This window comes from Tenrec ecaudatus, chromosome 12, assembly GCF_050624435.1.
Source record: "Tenrec ecaudatus isolate mTenEca1 chromosome 12, mTenEca1.hap1, whole genome shotgun sequence".
Classification (NCBI taxonomy): Eukaryota; Metazoa; Chordata; class Mammalia; order Afrosoricida; family Tenrecidae; genus Tenrec; species Tenrec ecaudatus.
Window position 1 is genome coordinate 51,227,562 of NC_134541.1, and position 16,664 is coordinate 51,244,225.

Consider the following 16,664-nt stretch of genomic DNA (forward strand, 5'->3'; position numbering starts at 1 on the left):
TTGAGTCTGCTTTTTGTAATGACACACACTGGCAGAACCTACAATGAACTACCTAGTCAGACGGGATAAAAGCCAACAGGGAGTGAGCAAGAGGCACAGGACATTCAGGGGCTTCTCTAAACCCCAAGAAGTGCAGAAGTACAAGCCCCAAAGTGTGCTTAGATTAGGGGACAGATTCAGAAGGGGGATCAGTAGTTTTGTGGCAGAATTCTCACTTTCATGCAAAACCCAAGTTGGATTTCTGACCAATGCATTTTATGCACAGCTACCACCTATCTGTAAGTGAAGCCTTGTGTGTTGCTATAGTTTGAACAGGTTTCAGTGATGCTTCCAAATGAAGAGAGACTAGGAAGAAAGGCCTGGTAATCTGCTTGTAGAAATCATATAATCAAAGTACTGAGTCACAGCAGTCTGACTCAAAACTGATCATGGGTACAGGACAAGGTAGTATTTTATACCATTGTGTACTGGATCGCCAGGCTCGAAGGCCATCTCTCAACAGCAAATAACAATAATAAATAGGATAAGAGTTGAAACATATATTTAGCATCTTTATACCCCCCATTCCCGTATCTGTAAACTTTTATTAGAGTGTCATACTCTCATGGATGTTGTGAGAATTAGGTGAAACTATATATGTGCTACAAGGAGCCTTGGTGGAGTAGTGAGTTACATATTGGGCTGCTTACTGCAAGGTCAGAGGTTCAAAGCCGCCAGAGTGAGAAGGATGAGGCTTTATAGTCCCATAATGGTGTACACCATAACTCAAGGGCACTGTTTCTTTTCAGTCTTCCTTAGCTAGTTTTTATATGCATATGGGATCATTGAAAATACCATGGCTTGTCTTCTGGTGATCGCCCACTATCCATAATTGAGGGATGAAATGAAAGCGGTTACTAAATAGTGCATTGGAGAGATGACTGTAGAAAATCGAAGGGACAAACCTGACTTGAACATTTAAAACATTGTTAGTTGATCCCTCCTCTGATGCACACTGAACCTGATCTAGTTTTCAACATTTTCTGTATTTTTTTGTTTTGTGTTTGTTCATATTAGGTTTTATCTTAGAGATGTCATGTCTGGGGTCACCCTCTTGAAGTTGTGTTATGTTTTTTGGTATGTGAATCCCAGGGTTGGTGAATTTATAGGGACAGCAAGTAGAATAAGGGTCTTTTGGGGAAGGGTACAGTGGTGGTGCTGGTGCCAGGTGTGGGGTGGGGGAGTGGCGGATAAAAGGGAGACGAAGTCAAGGAGTCCAGGAAGAAAAAGACTGTTTGGAAACTGATTGTGGTAGCAATTGTACAATACTGCTTGATGCGACTGGACTGTGGAATGATATGATATATGTATGAACTCCCAATTAATAATATATTTTTTAAGTTTTGGAGAAAATTAATATAGATCTATAAATACTTATCAAACTTCTGTGGCAAAGATAGCTAAAAAAGTACATTTTACTTTGGATACTTCCAAATCAAACTTCAAATAATTGTATGTTAAAAGGCGATGAAAAGTACTCTTTAGAAAAAAAATACCATAGCTTGAGTCTGGCATGTCTTAGTCCTCAAAGTGATTTTTACTTTTCTCTTTAGTGAGGTTTCTTGCAGCAGATGTACCCAATGCAATAGATCCTGTTTCTTGACTTTTGCTTCCACAGGTATTGATTTTAGATCCAAGTAAAATGAAATCCTTGGAAATGTTAATATTTTAATATATAAATATATGTGCACATATATTTTTGCATATGTGCACACAATATTTTAATATATAAATATACGTGCACTTATATGTGTTTATATGTATATGCATATACATGGCGGTGTATATGTGGGTATGCATATGCATACATATCAGATATTATAAATATACACCTCTGTTATATATATAGCCACATATGTGTGTGTAAACATATGTACTATGAAATCTGTGAAAGTCAGAAATCTATGGGGCTGCTTTGTTTTTCCAAGTCAGGAAAGATAAAAATCAAGTGAAAGTCATTTTGGGGAAGGTAAGGGGATATTAATAGAAGAGTATGGAAGTGGGGAAGAAAAGGCGACCAATAAAAGAGGTTGTAATTAAGATCGCTCCCACTGGGGCAACAAGATGTGATTTCATTTCAGGGAGGTGTAGCGCATACACCTCAGAGTTATCCCAGAAGAGGGGAAGATGAAAGGGTCAAGGTGAAAGAAATCGCCATTGCTCAAAAATAGCACTGGATTACATGGTTCCAGAATTCCACCTGCCTAGCACTGCCAACCTAGGCCTTTTTCAAAGAACTGATCTAGGTTTAAGGTACCCTGGTGGCACTGAGCTGCTAACTGCAGGTTCAAGCCCACTAGTCTCTCTGAGGGAGAAAGATGAGGCTGGTTGCTATTAGAAATATTTGCGGTCTCAGAAAACTTAGGGAGTACTTCTACTCTGTCCTATAAGGTCCATATGAGTCCGAGTAGTGGTTTTGAACTGCTGATCTTGGCTGTAAACTCACTGTAATTCTGCACCATGCCTCTTCCACCTTGCCAGCGGTGGTGTAACCTGGAAATAAGGACGCTGTATTCCAATCCCATTTGCCAGCTCATGGTCAACTCCTCAGTGGTGCACCTCAGTGGCTCCAAGCAGAATTGATCGAAGGGTTGACCTAAACCGTCTGTGGCTGGTGGAATGGCTCAGGGCATCTCTCTAAGGACATGTCTTCACCTCCACAGTTGTTTTTCAGGGCTAATCACATGCTGGATTTGCTATAAAGTTAAGAAACTTCGCGTTCCCTTCCTGCCTTTGTCCTTGAGTTCAACTCGTGGACAAGCTTCATTTATATTCTTTCAGTGGGGTTGCTGAAAGGGCCTGGCAGCTTCCAAATGGTTGAGTGCTCTTTAGCTCTTATTAGGATTTTTGCATTTTTTGCTACCTTTTAGTTAGTATCTGGAAAGATGTACTGGGCATCCTGGGCTCTTCTTTTTTAAGAATTTACTTTTCATTCAGGAAAGTCAAGCAAAGAACAAACACTGCTGGTACATGTTTGGAAAATTGTAGAGACTCTCAGATTAGATTCACTGCCATCATATTGAGTCCAATTCATAGAACAGAATAGAACTGCCCCTTTATGTTTCTGGGTCTGTAAATCTTTACAAGAGCAGAAAGCCTCTCCTTTGCAGCAGCAGGTGGATTCAAACTGCCCATCTTGCTGTTAGCAGCCCAGTGTGTAGCCCACTATGCCACCAGGATTCCTTCCTCTCATATTACTGTACCTTTTTGTTCTCAGCCCAGCATTCGATTCAAGTGGTCTTAGGATGTAACTGCTGGGGTATCACCTGGGACAGGTAACAGGATTGGGTACCACAATGGTGGAACGAAGTTGCCAGTTTTAAATTATACTAAATTTCTGTCAATATTGGGTCAAAGTTTAGAGGTTATAATTTGGGAAGGAAGCTATTGCTGCAAGTAAGAACTTAAAATAAAACTTCTTTGGAGATCTTCAGTGCTTGATGTTAAAAAGTATGAACTACCTAAGTACTACCCCTGGCTGGTGCAAACAGGCACTTGACTACTAACCAGAGTTGGCAGTTTAAACGTACCCAGAGATATCTTGGAAGAAAACCTGGCAGTCTACTTCCAAAAAATCTTGGCCTTGGAAGCCCTATGAAGTGGCTCTACTCTGACACATAAGGGGTTTCCAGAAGTTAGAATTGCCCCATGACAACTAGTGTACCCATGCCTGGGTGGACGGTTCCTAGCACCCAATTCTATAGTACATATCTGCTTGGCACTTACCTACTGTGAAACTTAGTGCTTTCAGAACCTGCTTTCATGTCGATCTTTGGGGAACCTTTTGAGGAGGGAGAATACAACCTATACTTCTGGAGGAAATATGATAGATTTTCCTTGCTCATCAAAATGCAAACTGGCTGTTTAGTTGAGACTGGTTTTCAATGAAATGCAGCTGTGCATTTTGGGGAGCTATTTAAGGTAAATGAGGGAATTATGAAATCAAAAGTACTCCATTGCTACAGGCAAATCCCTCACCTGTTAAAGACATCAAAAAGTGTTTGTCTACTGAGAACATCTGCCCAGAACAAAGAGGTTGGGGCCTTGACTCTTGGCAGATCCTTAGCTGCTGTGCTACCCTTTTCAAGAACATGTCTGGAAGAAAAGGCTGATGGCCGCTAGGTTGGATTTAAAGAAGTGTGTGCTCTTCTTACCTGTGTGATTTTGGAATATACACAGTTAATGGCTTGCTCCCAGGGTTACAGAATGACTCCCATTTGGTCTTGATTTTGAACGCAGTGCTGTGCTTGCTTTCTGGTGTTGCTCCAGGCTCCAGACCTTGCACATAAGTGTTTGTCTTCAAGGGCTGTTATGTTGAGCCCCATTCAGTGCTGCGGTCAGAAAATCTGCTTCTCCGGGAGAGCAGAATCCACGGAGCAGCTTCCCCCCCCCCACCCACCCCCACCCCCCTTCAGAATGTTGACCTTATCCCCAATGAAGTCATTCATGGAACGAAACTCAAGGACCCTAGAAGCCTTTCCAGTGATAATGCTCTGGAGAAATGGCTAAAAGGCTTCCAGGTTCCAGGAGGCAGGAAGGTATGTGTTCTAGTACTATGTTTCCTGAATGAAATTTCATGGATCATTGTGGTCCACTGTGCATTCCCTGGGCATCTCCAGTTGTGTGGTCAAGTTTCTGAGCTCACTGCAGGTTCTGTGTTCCCATGGACTGAAACATCTCGGATTCCTCCTTGAACATCCCTTTGCACAGGTGACACCACTTCACTCAGCAAATAGTGTGGCAACCCTAGGAAGCTGGCTTTGGTTTGGGGTCCCTGCGACTCACAGCTGAAGCGCTTTTATTTAACCTTCCTTTATGTCAGGCGTGTTGCTTTTGTTCATTATCGCCCTTAAGCATTTGGGGGCAGGGTGAAGTGGAGCCGCCCCTGTCAATGTAACAGGGCAGAAGGGCATATAAAGGGCATATAAAGTGGTGTTTCTTGGTTCCTGGTGCAACTTTGGAGAGATTTCCATTTCCTCAGTCTCCGCAATGCGCAGCAGCTTGGGTAAGGTCGGCGGCATGGCTGTGTCTGTTGACTTGGAAGGTAACATGGAAGGCTTTGTGCTCATGATGGGAGGATGAGTGGGTTTGGGTGCTCAAGTGAGAGCTATTCAAGCTCCAATAGCTACAGCAGTGGATTTCATCCTGTAGTTATCCTGCCTTTGCATTTCCTTCCTTCGTCAATCCTGCATCTTCCTGGCCCTCCCTTGTGTTAGCATGAAACTGTTTACAGGTAATCAGACAAAAGGAGACTCTCATGAAATGGAGTAACCATGAAGGGGACTCAGTGCTCTTGAGGATCGTGCCGTACACGGAGTGGCTTTGAGCTGGAACCAACTCCCCGGGACTTAGCAACAGCGTTCATTGACACGTTTTCTTGCGTGGATGGATCTGAGCCACTTTCTGTAATGACACACTCTAAATAACCGAGTGATTTATTTCCCAGTGCCCTTCAGCTGGCCTTGCTTGGAATGGGGTTCAGGGTGACTTCATTCCATTCCAGCAGAACTTCCTGTAACATACAGTGCCTCATTCTTCCTATACTCCTCTCTGGATCAGTCATAATGAGTCTATATGCTTTCGGAGGAAATTGTGGTGATATGAAATGTTTGTCCCTCTTCGGCTTCAGCATGAGGTAAAGTAAACAAAGAAAGCAATAATAGGGTTTAGGCAGTGCTGGAACCTCTGTCAGCTGGAAAGGGTGTGTGTGTGTGTGTGTGTGTGTGTGTGTGTGTGTGTGTGTGTGTGTGTACACGCAGGGGTGTGCAGTGAGGTAGGACACTGACTGTGGCAGGACATCACAGACCAAGGGATTGATGGGAAATGCATGGCATGTGTTGTTGATGGAAAAAGATCTTGGCAGAACTCTTGTTGTGAATGTTCTGCGGCTTAGAAAGGAATTTCCTACAGACTGGACTAACTATTAAACATGTCTCTACCTTCAGGACTCCCCGGCATGCAGTAGAGAGAGCCTTGCTGGGAAAATGTCATCGCAGACAATGGGCACTCGCGTTCTGGACAAACGGGGAAGTTTCTTTAAGGTAAAATGAAGCATCTCTTACTTGTCAGCTTGTACTGACGCCCTGTGCTGAATGCCTGAGACTCCACTTTTCTGGAGCCGTAGAGGGAGAGTAGTTCTCCTGAGCCCGCATTCAGTCAGCTCTGAGGGAACTTGCCAAAGCCAGCTGAGAGTGGTTACCATGATTTACAGTAGGGTGAGCTTTTTGCAGTTTAGCACTTCCACTGTTATGGAATTACTAGAGGCACAAGACTAGCCCAGAGAGATGTTATGGTGCAGAAGAAACAGAGGCAAGTTTTATTTGTGAACTGCTCAGCATTTTCTTTGTCAGTTGAGCAGTTTTGGTAGAGGCTATTTAAAATCCAGGCTGTGCATTCCAAAGAGTTGATGCTATCGTCCCGTGTGCTGGGCCCTTTGCTTCATTGTATGAATCACTTGAGGCCTCGTTAAAAACAATAAACTGATTCCTAGGCCTCACTCTCTGCTAATTGATTTTATTTGCCAGAGAGGGGCCTGGGAATCTGTATTTTGTCTAGCATCTCACAAGCAAGTTATGATCAAGAATGGACCGCTTTTCTTTCTCCATGGTAGCTTAGTGTAATAGGATTTTTAATGATATTTTATATAACTAGTTGTATACCATCTCAGTGGCACCTAACAATAGTGGTATATGTGACTGTGTGTGTGTGTGCATTTTAAATTAAAGCTCAGTGCCCATACTTAATTTCCACTTGACCTTTAACTTGCCTGCCCCTTTTTGCTTTGTTTCCTTTCTGGTCCTCTCCAAACAATGCATATTCATTATAGAAAATTTTGAAAACACAGATTCATGTAAAGTAGAAGGCTGGAGGCGAAATGTTCAATTGAAATCTGTTACCAGATCTTCTTCCCAAGGCAGAAGATGCACAGAAACACTTTAATTTTATTATTGAGGCAAATCATAATTATCCCAACACTGTGGGCCATAATGATATACCAGTTATTATTTATATGCTCTCTATTTCCAAGAAACCAAAACTGTTGCACTGTGTCCATTGTCAGTGCCACAAAAACCCATAACCTGTTACAAAGGCTGATTAACACTACTGCTGTGTGGAGAAACTCACCAAGACATGATCTTCGGAAATCAAAGCCAGGAAAGGCCTGGAAAACATATTCATAGGGGTTTTGGGGGAGTAACATCTAGTTCACGTAAAGCTGTGCTGATCAGGGCAGTGGACTGATTAGATCTGGGTAAAATTTGTGATGCAAGAGTCCAAGATTGGTAATAACAAAAAACAAAGGTCCTGAATTGAGTTTGGGCAAGTAAAGATTATATTATCATCTGATCACCAAGATATTATCCTAGGTGAGCAAATTGTTGGCAAGATAAAGTTGTTTTGTAGGAACTTCCTACAGCAAACAGTGAAGTTATTTATTGCTTTAGAGTTTTCCTTGTCTCCCTTTTCTAGGCAAGAATTACTTGGAACAAATAGTTATGTTGACAAAGATGGCCTCAATGCTCAATCGTAATCGTGAAAATCTGTGGATACAAGTAGTCCCAACACTAATCGATATGCCGAGTTTTTCATCAAATGTCTATGAATTTCACCCACATGAGGCAAGGAATGGGGAGATAGTGCTTCAAGATTCCTTTTAACCTTCAGGTTTTATTTATTTATTATGATTGCGCCTTGTGTATTTCCTTCTGGTAGATAAGAATAATTAACGTCAAAACCTATCAGTCTGAACTCACCAATCTCCTGACTTATCCTCCAAGTTCTTTGATTATAGCTTATGAGATATAGATTTAAAGCTCAAACCAAACCGATGGCTATCAAGTTGATTATGATTCATAACAATGTTGTGGGACACAGCAAACTGCCTCATAGGGTTTGCAAGACTAAATATTTACAGGAGCACACTGCCACATCATTCTCCTATGGAACACCGTGTGAGTTAAAGCCATGGGTCATTCTAAGTCAGCTCCATAAATACTGATTTATGCTTTCAGAAAGCACAATGAAGTTGTAGCTTACATAGACTTAGATTTTACATTTGTATCTTACATTGATTTTGATTTTAAAGTCATTCCATAAGAAAATCACAGAGTTAAAATTGCTTAGGAAGATGCTATATTCGATCCATACTACCTGCCATTAGGTCAATTAGAGTCAATTTCCTACAGTTTTGGGAAAGGTCATGATGAACACTAGGTAAAGTATGGGCTGTTATATGACAGAATTAATCAGGAGGGATACATGAAAGGTCTACCTGACTGAGAGCATTCATATTCCTACTTCCTATGGTATTATCCTTCCTGGGCCAGATATCCCAAGGGAAATATTGGGGAAATGGCTTGCACTATTTAACTTATGTTGTCTGTTTTGTTGTTTGCTAGTTTTATTTTGTTTTTCTGAGCTTCAAGTGTTAATTTATGTAAGGTAGATGCTCCATGTAAATTTGCAGCTACCCCATTTCATTTCTTTCTTATAGATAGTGCTGTTTGGCATGTCTTATAGATACTATTTTCTTTATTGCTGTTTTGTACTTCTTAAAACTCAAAACTCACTGCAATCCTGTCAATGGCGACTCATAGTAACCCCATAGAATAGGGTAGAACTGCCTTTGTGAGTTTCTGAGACTATAGAAATAGAAAGCCTCGTCTTTCTCCTGCAGAGCAGCTGTGTTTTCAAACTTCTAACTGAGCTGATAACAATCCAACATAGAATCACGGTGCCACCAGCAGTAGGCATGAAGTTATCTGCCAGGATGAAGTAAACTGTCTTCTGGACATTCAATGCTGACACTTCAGAAGTTCATGTGCTAGAGGGACGCCAACTGTGGAGACAGTTGGCCACCCAAAACTAGCCTCCCTCCCATCCCCACTTATCTTTTATTCATCATTTCAGTTCAGTTTACATAAATGCAGGGGTGGTTCAGCATTTGAAAAACAATGTAAAAAACCAAATCAATAAAAATTTTAAAAAAGAAAAACAATCATGTAGTTCACCACATAAACAAAGCAAAGAATAAAAACCACACGATCATATCAATAGATGCAGAAAAGGCATTTAACAATATTCAACACCTATTTTTGACCAAAACATTCTATAAAATGGGAATAAGTGGAGAGCAAATATTTTGAGAATAATGAGGGCAAAGAATGTAAAAATGTGCTTGACACAATTGATGTATGGATGGATTGTGATAAGAGTTGTATGAGCCCCCAATAAAAGATTTTAAAAAGTAGGAACAGCAGGGAAATTTCTCAACATAATAAAAGCCATATATGAAAAACCAACAGAGAAAATCATTCTTGGTGGGGAAAAACTAGAAACATTTACATTGAAAACAGGGACCAGACGAGGATGTCCCCTATCACCGTTCTCATTCAACACCATGTTGGAAGTCTTAGCGTGAGCCATCAGACCAGTGAAAGAACGGAAGGGAATACAAATAGGCGAGGACACATTGGACGAGGATATAATTACTAAATCCACAGAGCTCTACCTCAGCTCAATAAGAAATGACAAATGACCCAATTAAGTGCAAAAGTGACATGAACAGACAGTTCACCAAAAACTGGCTAAAAACATGATAAGATGCTCACAATCATTAGCCATTAAGGAGATGCAAATTAAATCTACAATGAGACACTACCTTCCACCTGCAAAGCTAGCTCAATTAAAAAAAGAAAAAACAACAACAACATATGCTGGGAAGGTTGTGGAGAGAATGGAATTTGTACAGACTCTCCGCGGACTTCTAAGTACATACGAGCAGTATGGAAATGCTATGATGATACTTAAAGCAACTGGGAATTGAAATCCTATATGATCAAACAATACCACTACGAGGCATATACCCAGAAGAAATAAGAGACATAAAACTAGTGGGTGCATGCTCTCCCATGTTCATAGCGGCACAGTTCACAATAGCAAGAAACTGGAAGCAGCCAAATGTCCAACAGTGGAAGAATGGATGAAGAAAGTGTGGTATATACACACAATGGAAGTCTGCGTTGTTGTTGTTGTTGTTAGGTGCCTTCTTAGTCAGCTCCAGCACCTAGCAACCCTACGCAAACCAAAAGAAACACTGTCTGGTCCTGCGCAGCCCTCACAACTGTACCTATACCTGAGCACATTGATGCAGCCTTTGTGTTCATTGAGGGCTTCCCTCTTGCACCACCCCTACACTTTACCAAACATGATGTCCTTCTACGGGGGCTGATCTCTTCTGAAAGCATGTCTGACGTACATAAGACGAAGTTTTGTCATCCTCGCTTCTAAGAAGCACTCTGGCCTTCAATCTTCCAACACAAATCGGTTTGTCCTTCCAGCAGTCCATGGTATTTTCAGTATTCTTCTCCAGCACCACAGTTCAAAGGCATCTATTCTTCTCACATGCATATGCTGTAGTAGAGAATACTGTGGCTTGTGTCAGGCGCACTATGAATACTATACACCCTAAAAAGCAGTGTTGAAAGCATGAAACACTGCCTGACCTGGAAGGACCTGGAAACCACTGTGCTGTGTGAAGTTATCAGCCACAAAAGGACAATACTGCATGAGTCCGCTACCAGAAGGAGAAAGACCAAGTAAACACATCTTAGAGACCAATACACACAGGAGTAGAAAGTGTGCCTCCGAGCCATGAACATACATCATCACCTTATGTGCACTTCATCAGAGCCAGTTGGGGTCACCTCCAGCAGATCCGCTCTCCAACAACTGTACTATCAGATAGAGATTCTTGTAAACTTGATTGTGGTATATTGAACCACAGTATTATATACTAGTCACTTGACCTCCCTCTTGACCCAACCTGAATTTGCTCTAGGCTTAAGTATTTCCTGAATGTTCCACACATAAATTTCTTCTCTGGGTTTTTATTTTTTTAAATCATTTTATTGGGGGCTTGCACAACTCTTATCACAATCCATCCAAGATCTATTGTGTCAAGCACCTTTGTACATTTGTTGTCATCACCATTTTCAAAACATTTTTTTTCTATTGAGCCCTTGGTATTGGCTCCTCATTTTCCACCTCCCTCTCTCACCCTCCCTCCATTATGAACCCTTGATATTTTATAAAATATTATTATTTTTCCATGTCTTACACTGACCGATGTCTCCCACCACGTACTTTTCTCTTGTCCATCCCCCTGGGAGGGGTTATATGTAGATCATGTGATCAGTTCCCCCTTTCTCCTCCTTCCCTTCCTTTCCTGGTATCACTACTCTCATTGTTGGTCCTCAGGGGTTTATCTGTCCTGGGTTCCCTGTGTTTCAAACTCGTATCTGTGCCAGTGCACTTCCTCTGGTGTAGCCGGTTTGTAAGGTAGAATTGGGGTCATGCTAGCGGGGGCGGGGGGGGGGGAAGAAGCATTAAAGAACTAGAGGAAAGTTGTATGTTTCATCAGTGCTATACTGAACCCTGACTGCCTTGTCTCCTCCTTGTGCCTCTTCTGTAAAGGGATGACCAGTGGTCTACAGATGGGCTTTGGGTCTCCACTCTGCACTCTCCCTCATTCACATTGACATGATTTTCTTTTTCTGAGTCTTTGATGCCTGATACCTGATCCCATCGGCACCTCATGATCACACAGGCTGATGTGCTTCTTCCATATGGACCTTGTTTCTTCTTAGCCAGATGGCTGCTTGTTTATCTTCAAGCCTTTAAGATCCCAGGTGCTATATCTTTTGATAACCAGTCACCATCAGCTTTCTTCACCACATTTGTTTATGCATCAATTTTGTCTTCAGCAATTGTGTTGGGAAGCTGAGCATTACGGAATGCCAGGTTATTAGAACAAAGTGTTCTTGCATTGAGGAAGTATTTAAGTAGAGGTCCAATGTCTGTCCGTTACCTTAATACTTAACATAAATATATGTACATATATTTCCCTATTGTTATAAATAAATATATTTACATATGTACATGCTTATATTTAGACATCTATAAATGCCCATTTGCCTCCTGGTTCTTTCCTCTATTTCCTTTTACTTTCCTCTTGCTCCACTATCATGTTCAACCTTCATTTGGGTTTCACTAATTTCTCTCGATTACATTGTCCTTGATCAAGTCCTACCAGGCATCCTATGCCTTTCTTGCCATCGATTTAAATGACTTGTTCCCTTGTTCCTGGATTTGTTAACACCCACTTCTTTTCCCCTGCCTCCCCCTCTCCCATGTTCCACTGGAACCATTGGTCCAGTTGCTTTCTCCTCTGGATTGTTTATCCCCCCTATCTAGCTGGCCATACAAAGACACAAATAACACAAAATGAACACAAAGCAAACAACAAAAGAAAACAAACAACAAAAACCCAATGACTAAAAGAAAGAAAAGAAAAGCCTATAAATAGTTCCAGGTCTGTTAGCTGACCTTGAGGAATGTTTTCTAGTTGAGTCTGATGGGGTGCCACGCCCTGGCCCCAAAGCCTATTTTTGATACTCCCTGGGCACTTCATTGCTTTGCTCCCCTTGCTGCTCTGTTGCACACCCTTAGCATTTCACCCCGGTGTGGTGGGGTCAGATTGGGCACAATTCTTGCACTGTACCTCCAGTGTTGTCCCTCATAGCACTATGGGTCAGTGAGGTATGTCGGGTCTTGTGGTATGGCCGGCCCTGTGGCCCTTTCTGTGCGTTGGCTGCTCTGAGCAGGAATATTGTCCTCGGGGCTTGGTGAACCAGGATGTGTTCCACTCTCTCTCTTTCCCTCTTAGTTTGCTCCCGTGTGCTCTGATCAGACATGCCCCTCTCCCTGAGCTGTAGCTTCAGTGCTGTCCCCTGAAGTGCATTCTTCTGGGGTAAGGGGTGGTGTGTTCATGTAGCTGGGATTGGGGCCAGGACTGCTTCTCTGGGTGGTGGTCTTTTCTTTCTTACTCTTTATCTTTGTATTATTATTATTATTATTATTATTATTATTATTTTCTTTCTGTTTCATTTGGGGTTTTGTTGTTGTTGTTAGGTTTCCTAGTTTGTGATGCACAGGAGTGGATGCATAGAGATTATAACTGGTGCTGAGGGAGGGTGAGAGGAATTGGGGAGTAAACTATGAATGTGGGTGAGAACTGATTGTGATGATGTTTATACAACCCTTTATTTAATGTGATTTAACTATGGAAGTTTATGCTATGTGAATTTTATATAAAAAGAGCTACTAAAAAAAATGGAGAGAAACTAGATTGGCCCAGTGGTTACCATAGGTAAAGAAGGGAAACTTTTTGCTTAGGGAGTACTGAGTTTATATTAAGGGTGGTGGAGTAATTTGGAAAAGGACATGAATTGCATAACATGAAGAGTCTGTAATCAATGGCATTGAATTATACATGTAGAAATTGTTGAATTGAAGAATGTTTTGTTATGTATATTTTGTCATATTAAAAATACACTAATAAAAAAGAAAAGTATGTATCAAATAATTATAAAGCATTATAATGTATATAATTATAATAGTAATAATTAGTAGTCACACTACTAATCATATAATTATAAAGCATAAAAGAAAGAAAAATACTTCATATAAGAAATAAAAGGAGCTCAAGGCTGACCTGAGATCCTAGAGAAACTTCCCTGAAAAGGTGATGAGGTGTGTGGTTATCATTTCTTTTAGAAAAATTAATTCCAACTGAATCCCCATACCAAAGAACCTCAGGTGGTATAGTGATTACTCATTGGGCTGCTAACTGAAGAGTCAGCAGTTTGAAACCATCAGCAACACTCTGTGGGAGAAAGACAAGGCTTTCTACTCCTATAAAGAGTTACATTCACAGGAACCCACAGGGGCAGTTCTCCTCTGTCCTATATGGACACTGAGAGCCAAACACAACCTAGTAACAGTGACTTTGGGGGTGTTTTTGAGTCCCAAAGAGTTGAAGATTATAGAAATTCTATGTCCAACTCTCCTCAAAAGCTGTTCTGTTCTACTTTCCCCCCACTCCTCCCTTGAATATATTCCCTTCCATCTCTTGTTCCTTCAATTACATCACTTGTTTCTCCAAAACATGTCAACGTTCCACCAAAACTCACAAAACTTTGGGGGCATGTCTGATGCCATTCAGTCCTAAATCTGAAGGTCAGGCAGAGGTTAGCCAAATGCAGGGTCCAGAGCCAGAAGTCAAAAATGTCATAGCAGATCTTCTTGACAAAGCTCCATCTCCTTACCAAAGCCCAGTCAGGAAAAAGAAGCATGACTATGTGTTGAAATGACGTGTGTTCTGACTGTCAGGTGATACCTTCATAGAGCCCAACCACGTAAAGTAAAGGTTGGCGTCTTAAGGCACACCCTCTGCTATGGTAAACGACTTCCCCATGGAAAGAAATGCTGTGGCTTGGTTTGCACCTTTTACTACGGTCAGGTCTTAATCCTTCCTTATTCATGCCCATTAGGATAAGGGAGCATGCCTTCCACAGTGGAATTAAAGCCAGAGGCATCTAGAGTGCAAAGTTATAATATAGATCACATAAGGAAGTGTGGCCAGAAGGGCCATATGACCTGATTACAACTCAAGGTGGCCCTTGATATGAGAATGGAGCCTGACTAAGCAGGTGCAGGTGACTCCAAGGGATACAATATATTTCTCAGTGTGTATCTGTGATGCCCTAGGGCAGGGCTTCTCAACCTTCCTAATGCTGTGACCCTTTAATAGAGCTCCTCATGTTGTGGTGACCCCCCCAACCATAAAATTATTTTCATTGCTACTTCATAACTAATTTTTCTGCTGTTATGAATTGGATGACCCCTGTGAAAGGGTTGTTCAACCCCCAAAAGGTTTACGATCCACAGGTTGTGAACCGCTGCCCTGTGGAATAATTTAATAAGTGTAAGCATTGCTGGTTGCATTTTTGGTTTGTGGCTGGGTTCCTAATTCTTACTCTCCATGTCTGGATTATTAGTACTCATGCGGGTTTATATAAAATATAATTAAAAAACAAATCACTGGCCTCTCGTTTATCATTCTCTTGTCCCCATTAAATTTCTGTTTTTAAGTCAGAGATGCTAACCAGGAATAGAAAACTTTATGATTTACTGTTTCCCATCTGCTCTGGATCATGGAAATGACTCAGATAAATTTCAGGACCTTAGGAGTGTGGTTTGTATACAGATTGAGTGTACTGGGATAACGGAAAATATCCATGGTATTGTTCATGTGGAATCACATCCTGGAGGCTTCTGGCCTACACCGGAAAAAACATGTCAACAGTCCTTTTTGGCATCATCATGAACTTTCCACAGTCACTTGTGAGAAATAACGTCTTCCAGTTCTACAAGGTCACTGGAGGGGGAAGCCTTAAAGACAAGGCTGCCAAGGTTATTTGCACATAAGCGTTTTTACTTTGGTGTATGAGATGTCTACACCTATTACTGTGAAATTCTGATAGTGTGTGGTTTAAAAAATATTGTATCAGAAAGTCATCATCGAGGTTGCAAAAGTTCTAGGTGGTCTCGAACTAACTGCGCGCACACCCCGCCGATCAAGCAATCAATCAAAAGTAAACTCACTGACATTGAGTTAGTTCTGACTCATAGTCAACCTATAGGACAGAATAGAACTTGAAATATTTGTCGGAGCGGAAAGCCTCTAGTCGTTCCCCTGCAGAATGACTGATGGATTCAAACTGCTGACCTTGGTAGTGAGCAGCCCAACATGTAACACATTACATCACCAGGGTTCCCTGGTCTTGAACTAGGAAGGCAATCTCAAAGTCATCTTTGATTTCTCCTTTTTCAGAAACTCACTATCATCTGTAAACCGCTCTATCCCCGTGTTGACAAATCCCCCTCAAGAGTCTTAAATCCATGCTTTCTTTCCCTCTTCCACCTTCCTGCTCAGGTGCTAATTTATCACTTAGGAGCATTATGGATCCAACACAGACATACCTACACCACCACTTCTTCCAGCGACTCTGTTTTTCTAGGACTGCCATAATAAAATACCAAAACTCATCTAAGGGACATAAGAACAGAAATTTATTGTCTTATAGTTTTAGAGATTTCACAGTTTAAATTCAGGGTAATGGCAAAACTATGTTTGCTTCAAAGTGCCTCTCTCTTTGCCTGTTTCTCTGTGTCCTTCAGTATGAATTTATGATGAATGATGGTATCTTCAAACATTCCATTTCCAAACAAGGTCATGCACACAGGTGTCAGGGGTTAGGACTTCAACATAAATTTTGAAGTACTCAGTTCAATCCATAGCATATCCTTTGGTCGGTGTTCTTATTCGTTGCTGTGGAGTTGGCGCTGAGTCATGGCAATCCCATTTCTACAGAATAGGACAAGTCCATAGGGCTGTCAATGCCGTGACCTTTCAAACAGAAACAGACAACACTCCTCTCTTCCAAGACGCTTCTGAGTGGGTTGAAGCCACCAAACTTTCAGCTAAGAGTCAAACACTTATCCATCTTGATAAGTGTCACATGCGTCAAAGATTCTGGTTGGCACTCTTCACCTTGACCTTGAAGGATTTTCAATTTCCCCTTTTCCACATGGTTCTTCAACCCTGCCCTACCACTGCATTCTCATAGTCTGCTTATGTTCTCTAAGCTCTAAGCCTCTACTAGTTGTATTGGTTCTACTCCAAAGTATATAGCCCATTCCCTGCCATTGAACATGTGATC

At 41.5% G+C, this 16,664-nt stretch overlaps 1 protein-coding gene across 3 annotated transcripts in view; it reads left to right on the plus strand.

The window, feature by feature from the left end:
• Positions 1–16,664, plus strand: part of RIN2 (Ras and Rab interactor 2) — a 189,684-nt gene that overhangs the window by 42,025 nt on the left and 130,995 nt on the right. Inside the window, exons 1-2 of one of the 3 annotated variants that reach the window (XM_075564037.1) lie at positions 5,548–5,674; positions 5,985–6,080. In XM_075564037.1, coding sequence (XP_075420152.1) covers positions 5,645–5,674; positions 5,985–6,080 — 126 coding nt within the window. In that variant the 5' untranslated portion in view covers positions 5,548–5,644. Of the gene's footprint in view, positions 1–5,547; positions 5,675–5,984; positions 6,081–16,664 lie in introns of those variants that run through there. The other 2 variants (XM_075564038.1, XM_075564039.1) reach the window with 2 other exon arrangements.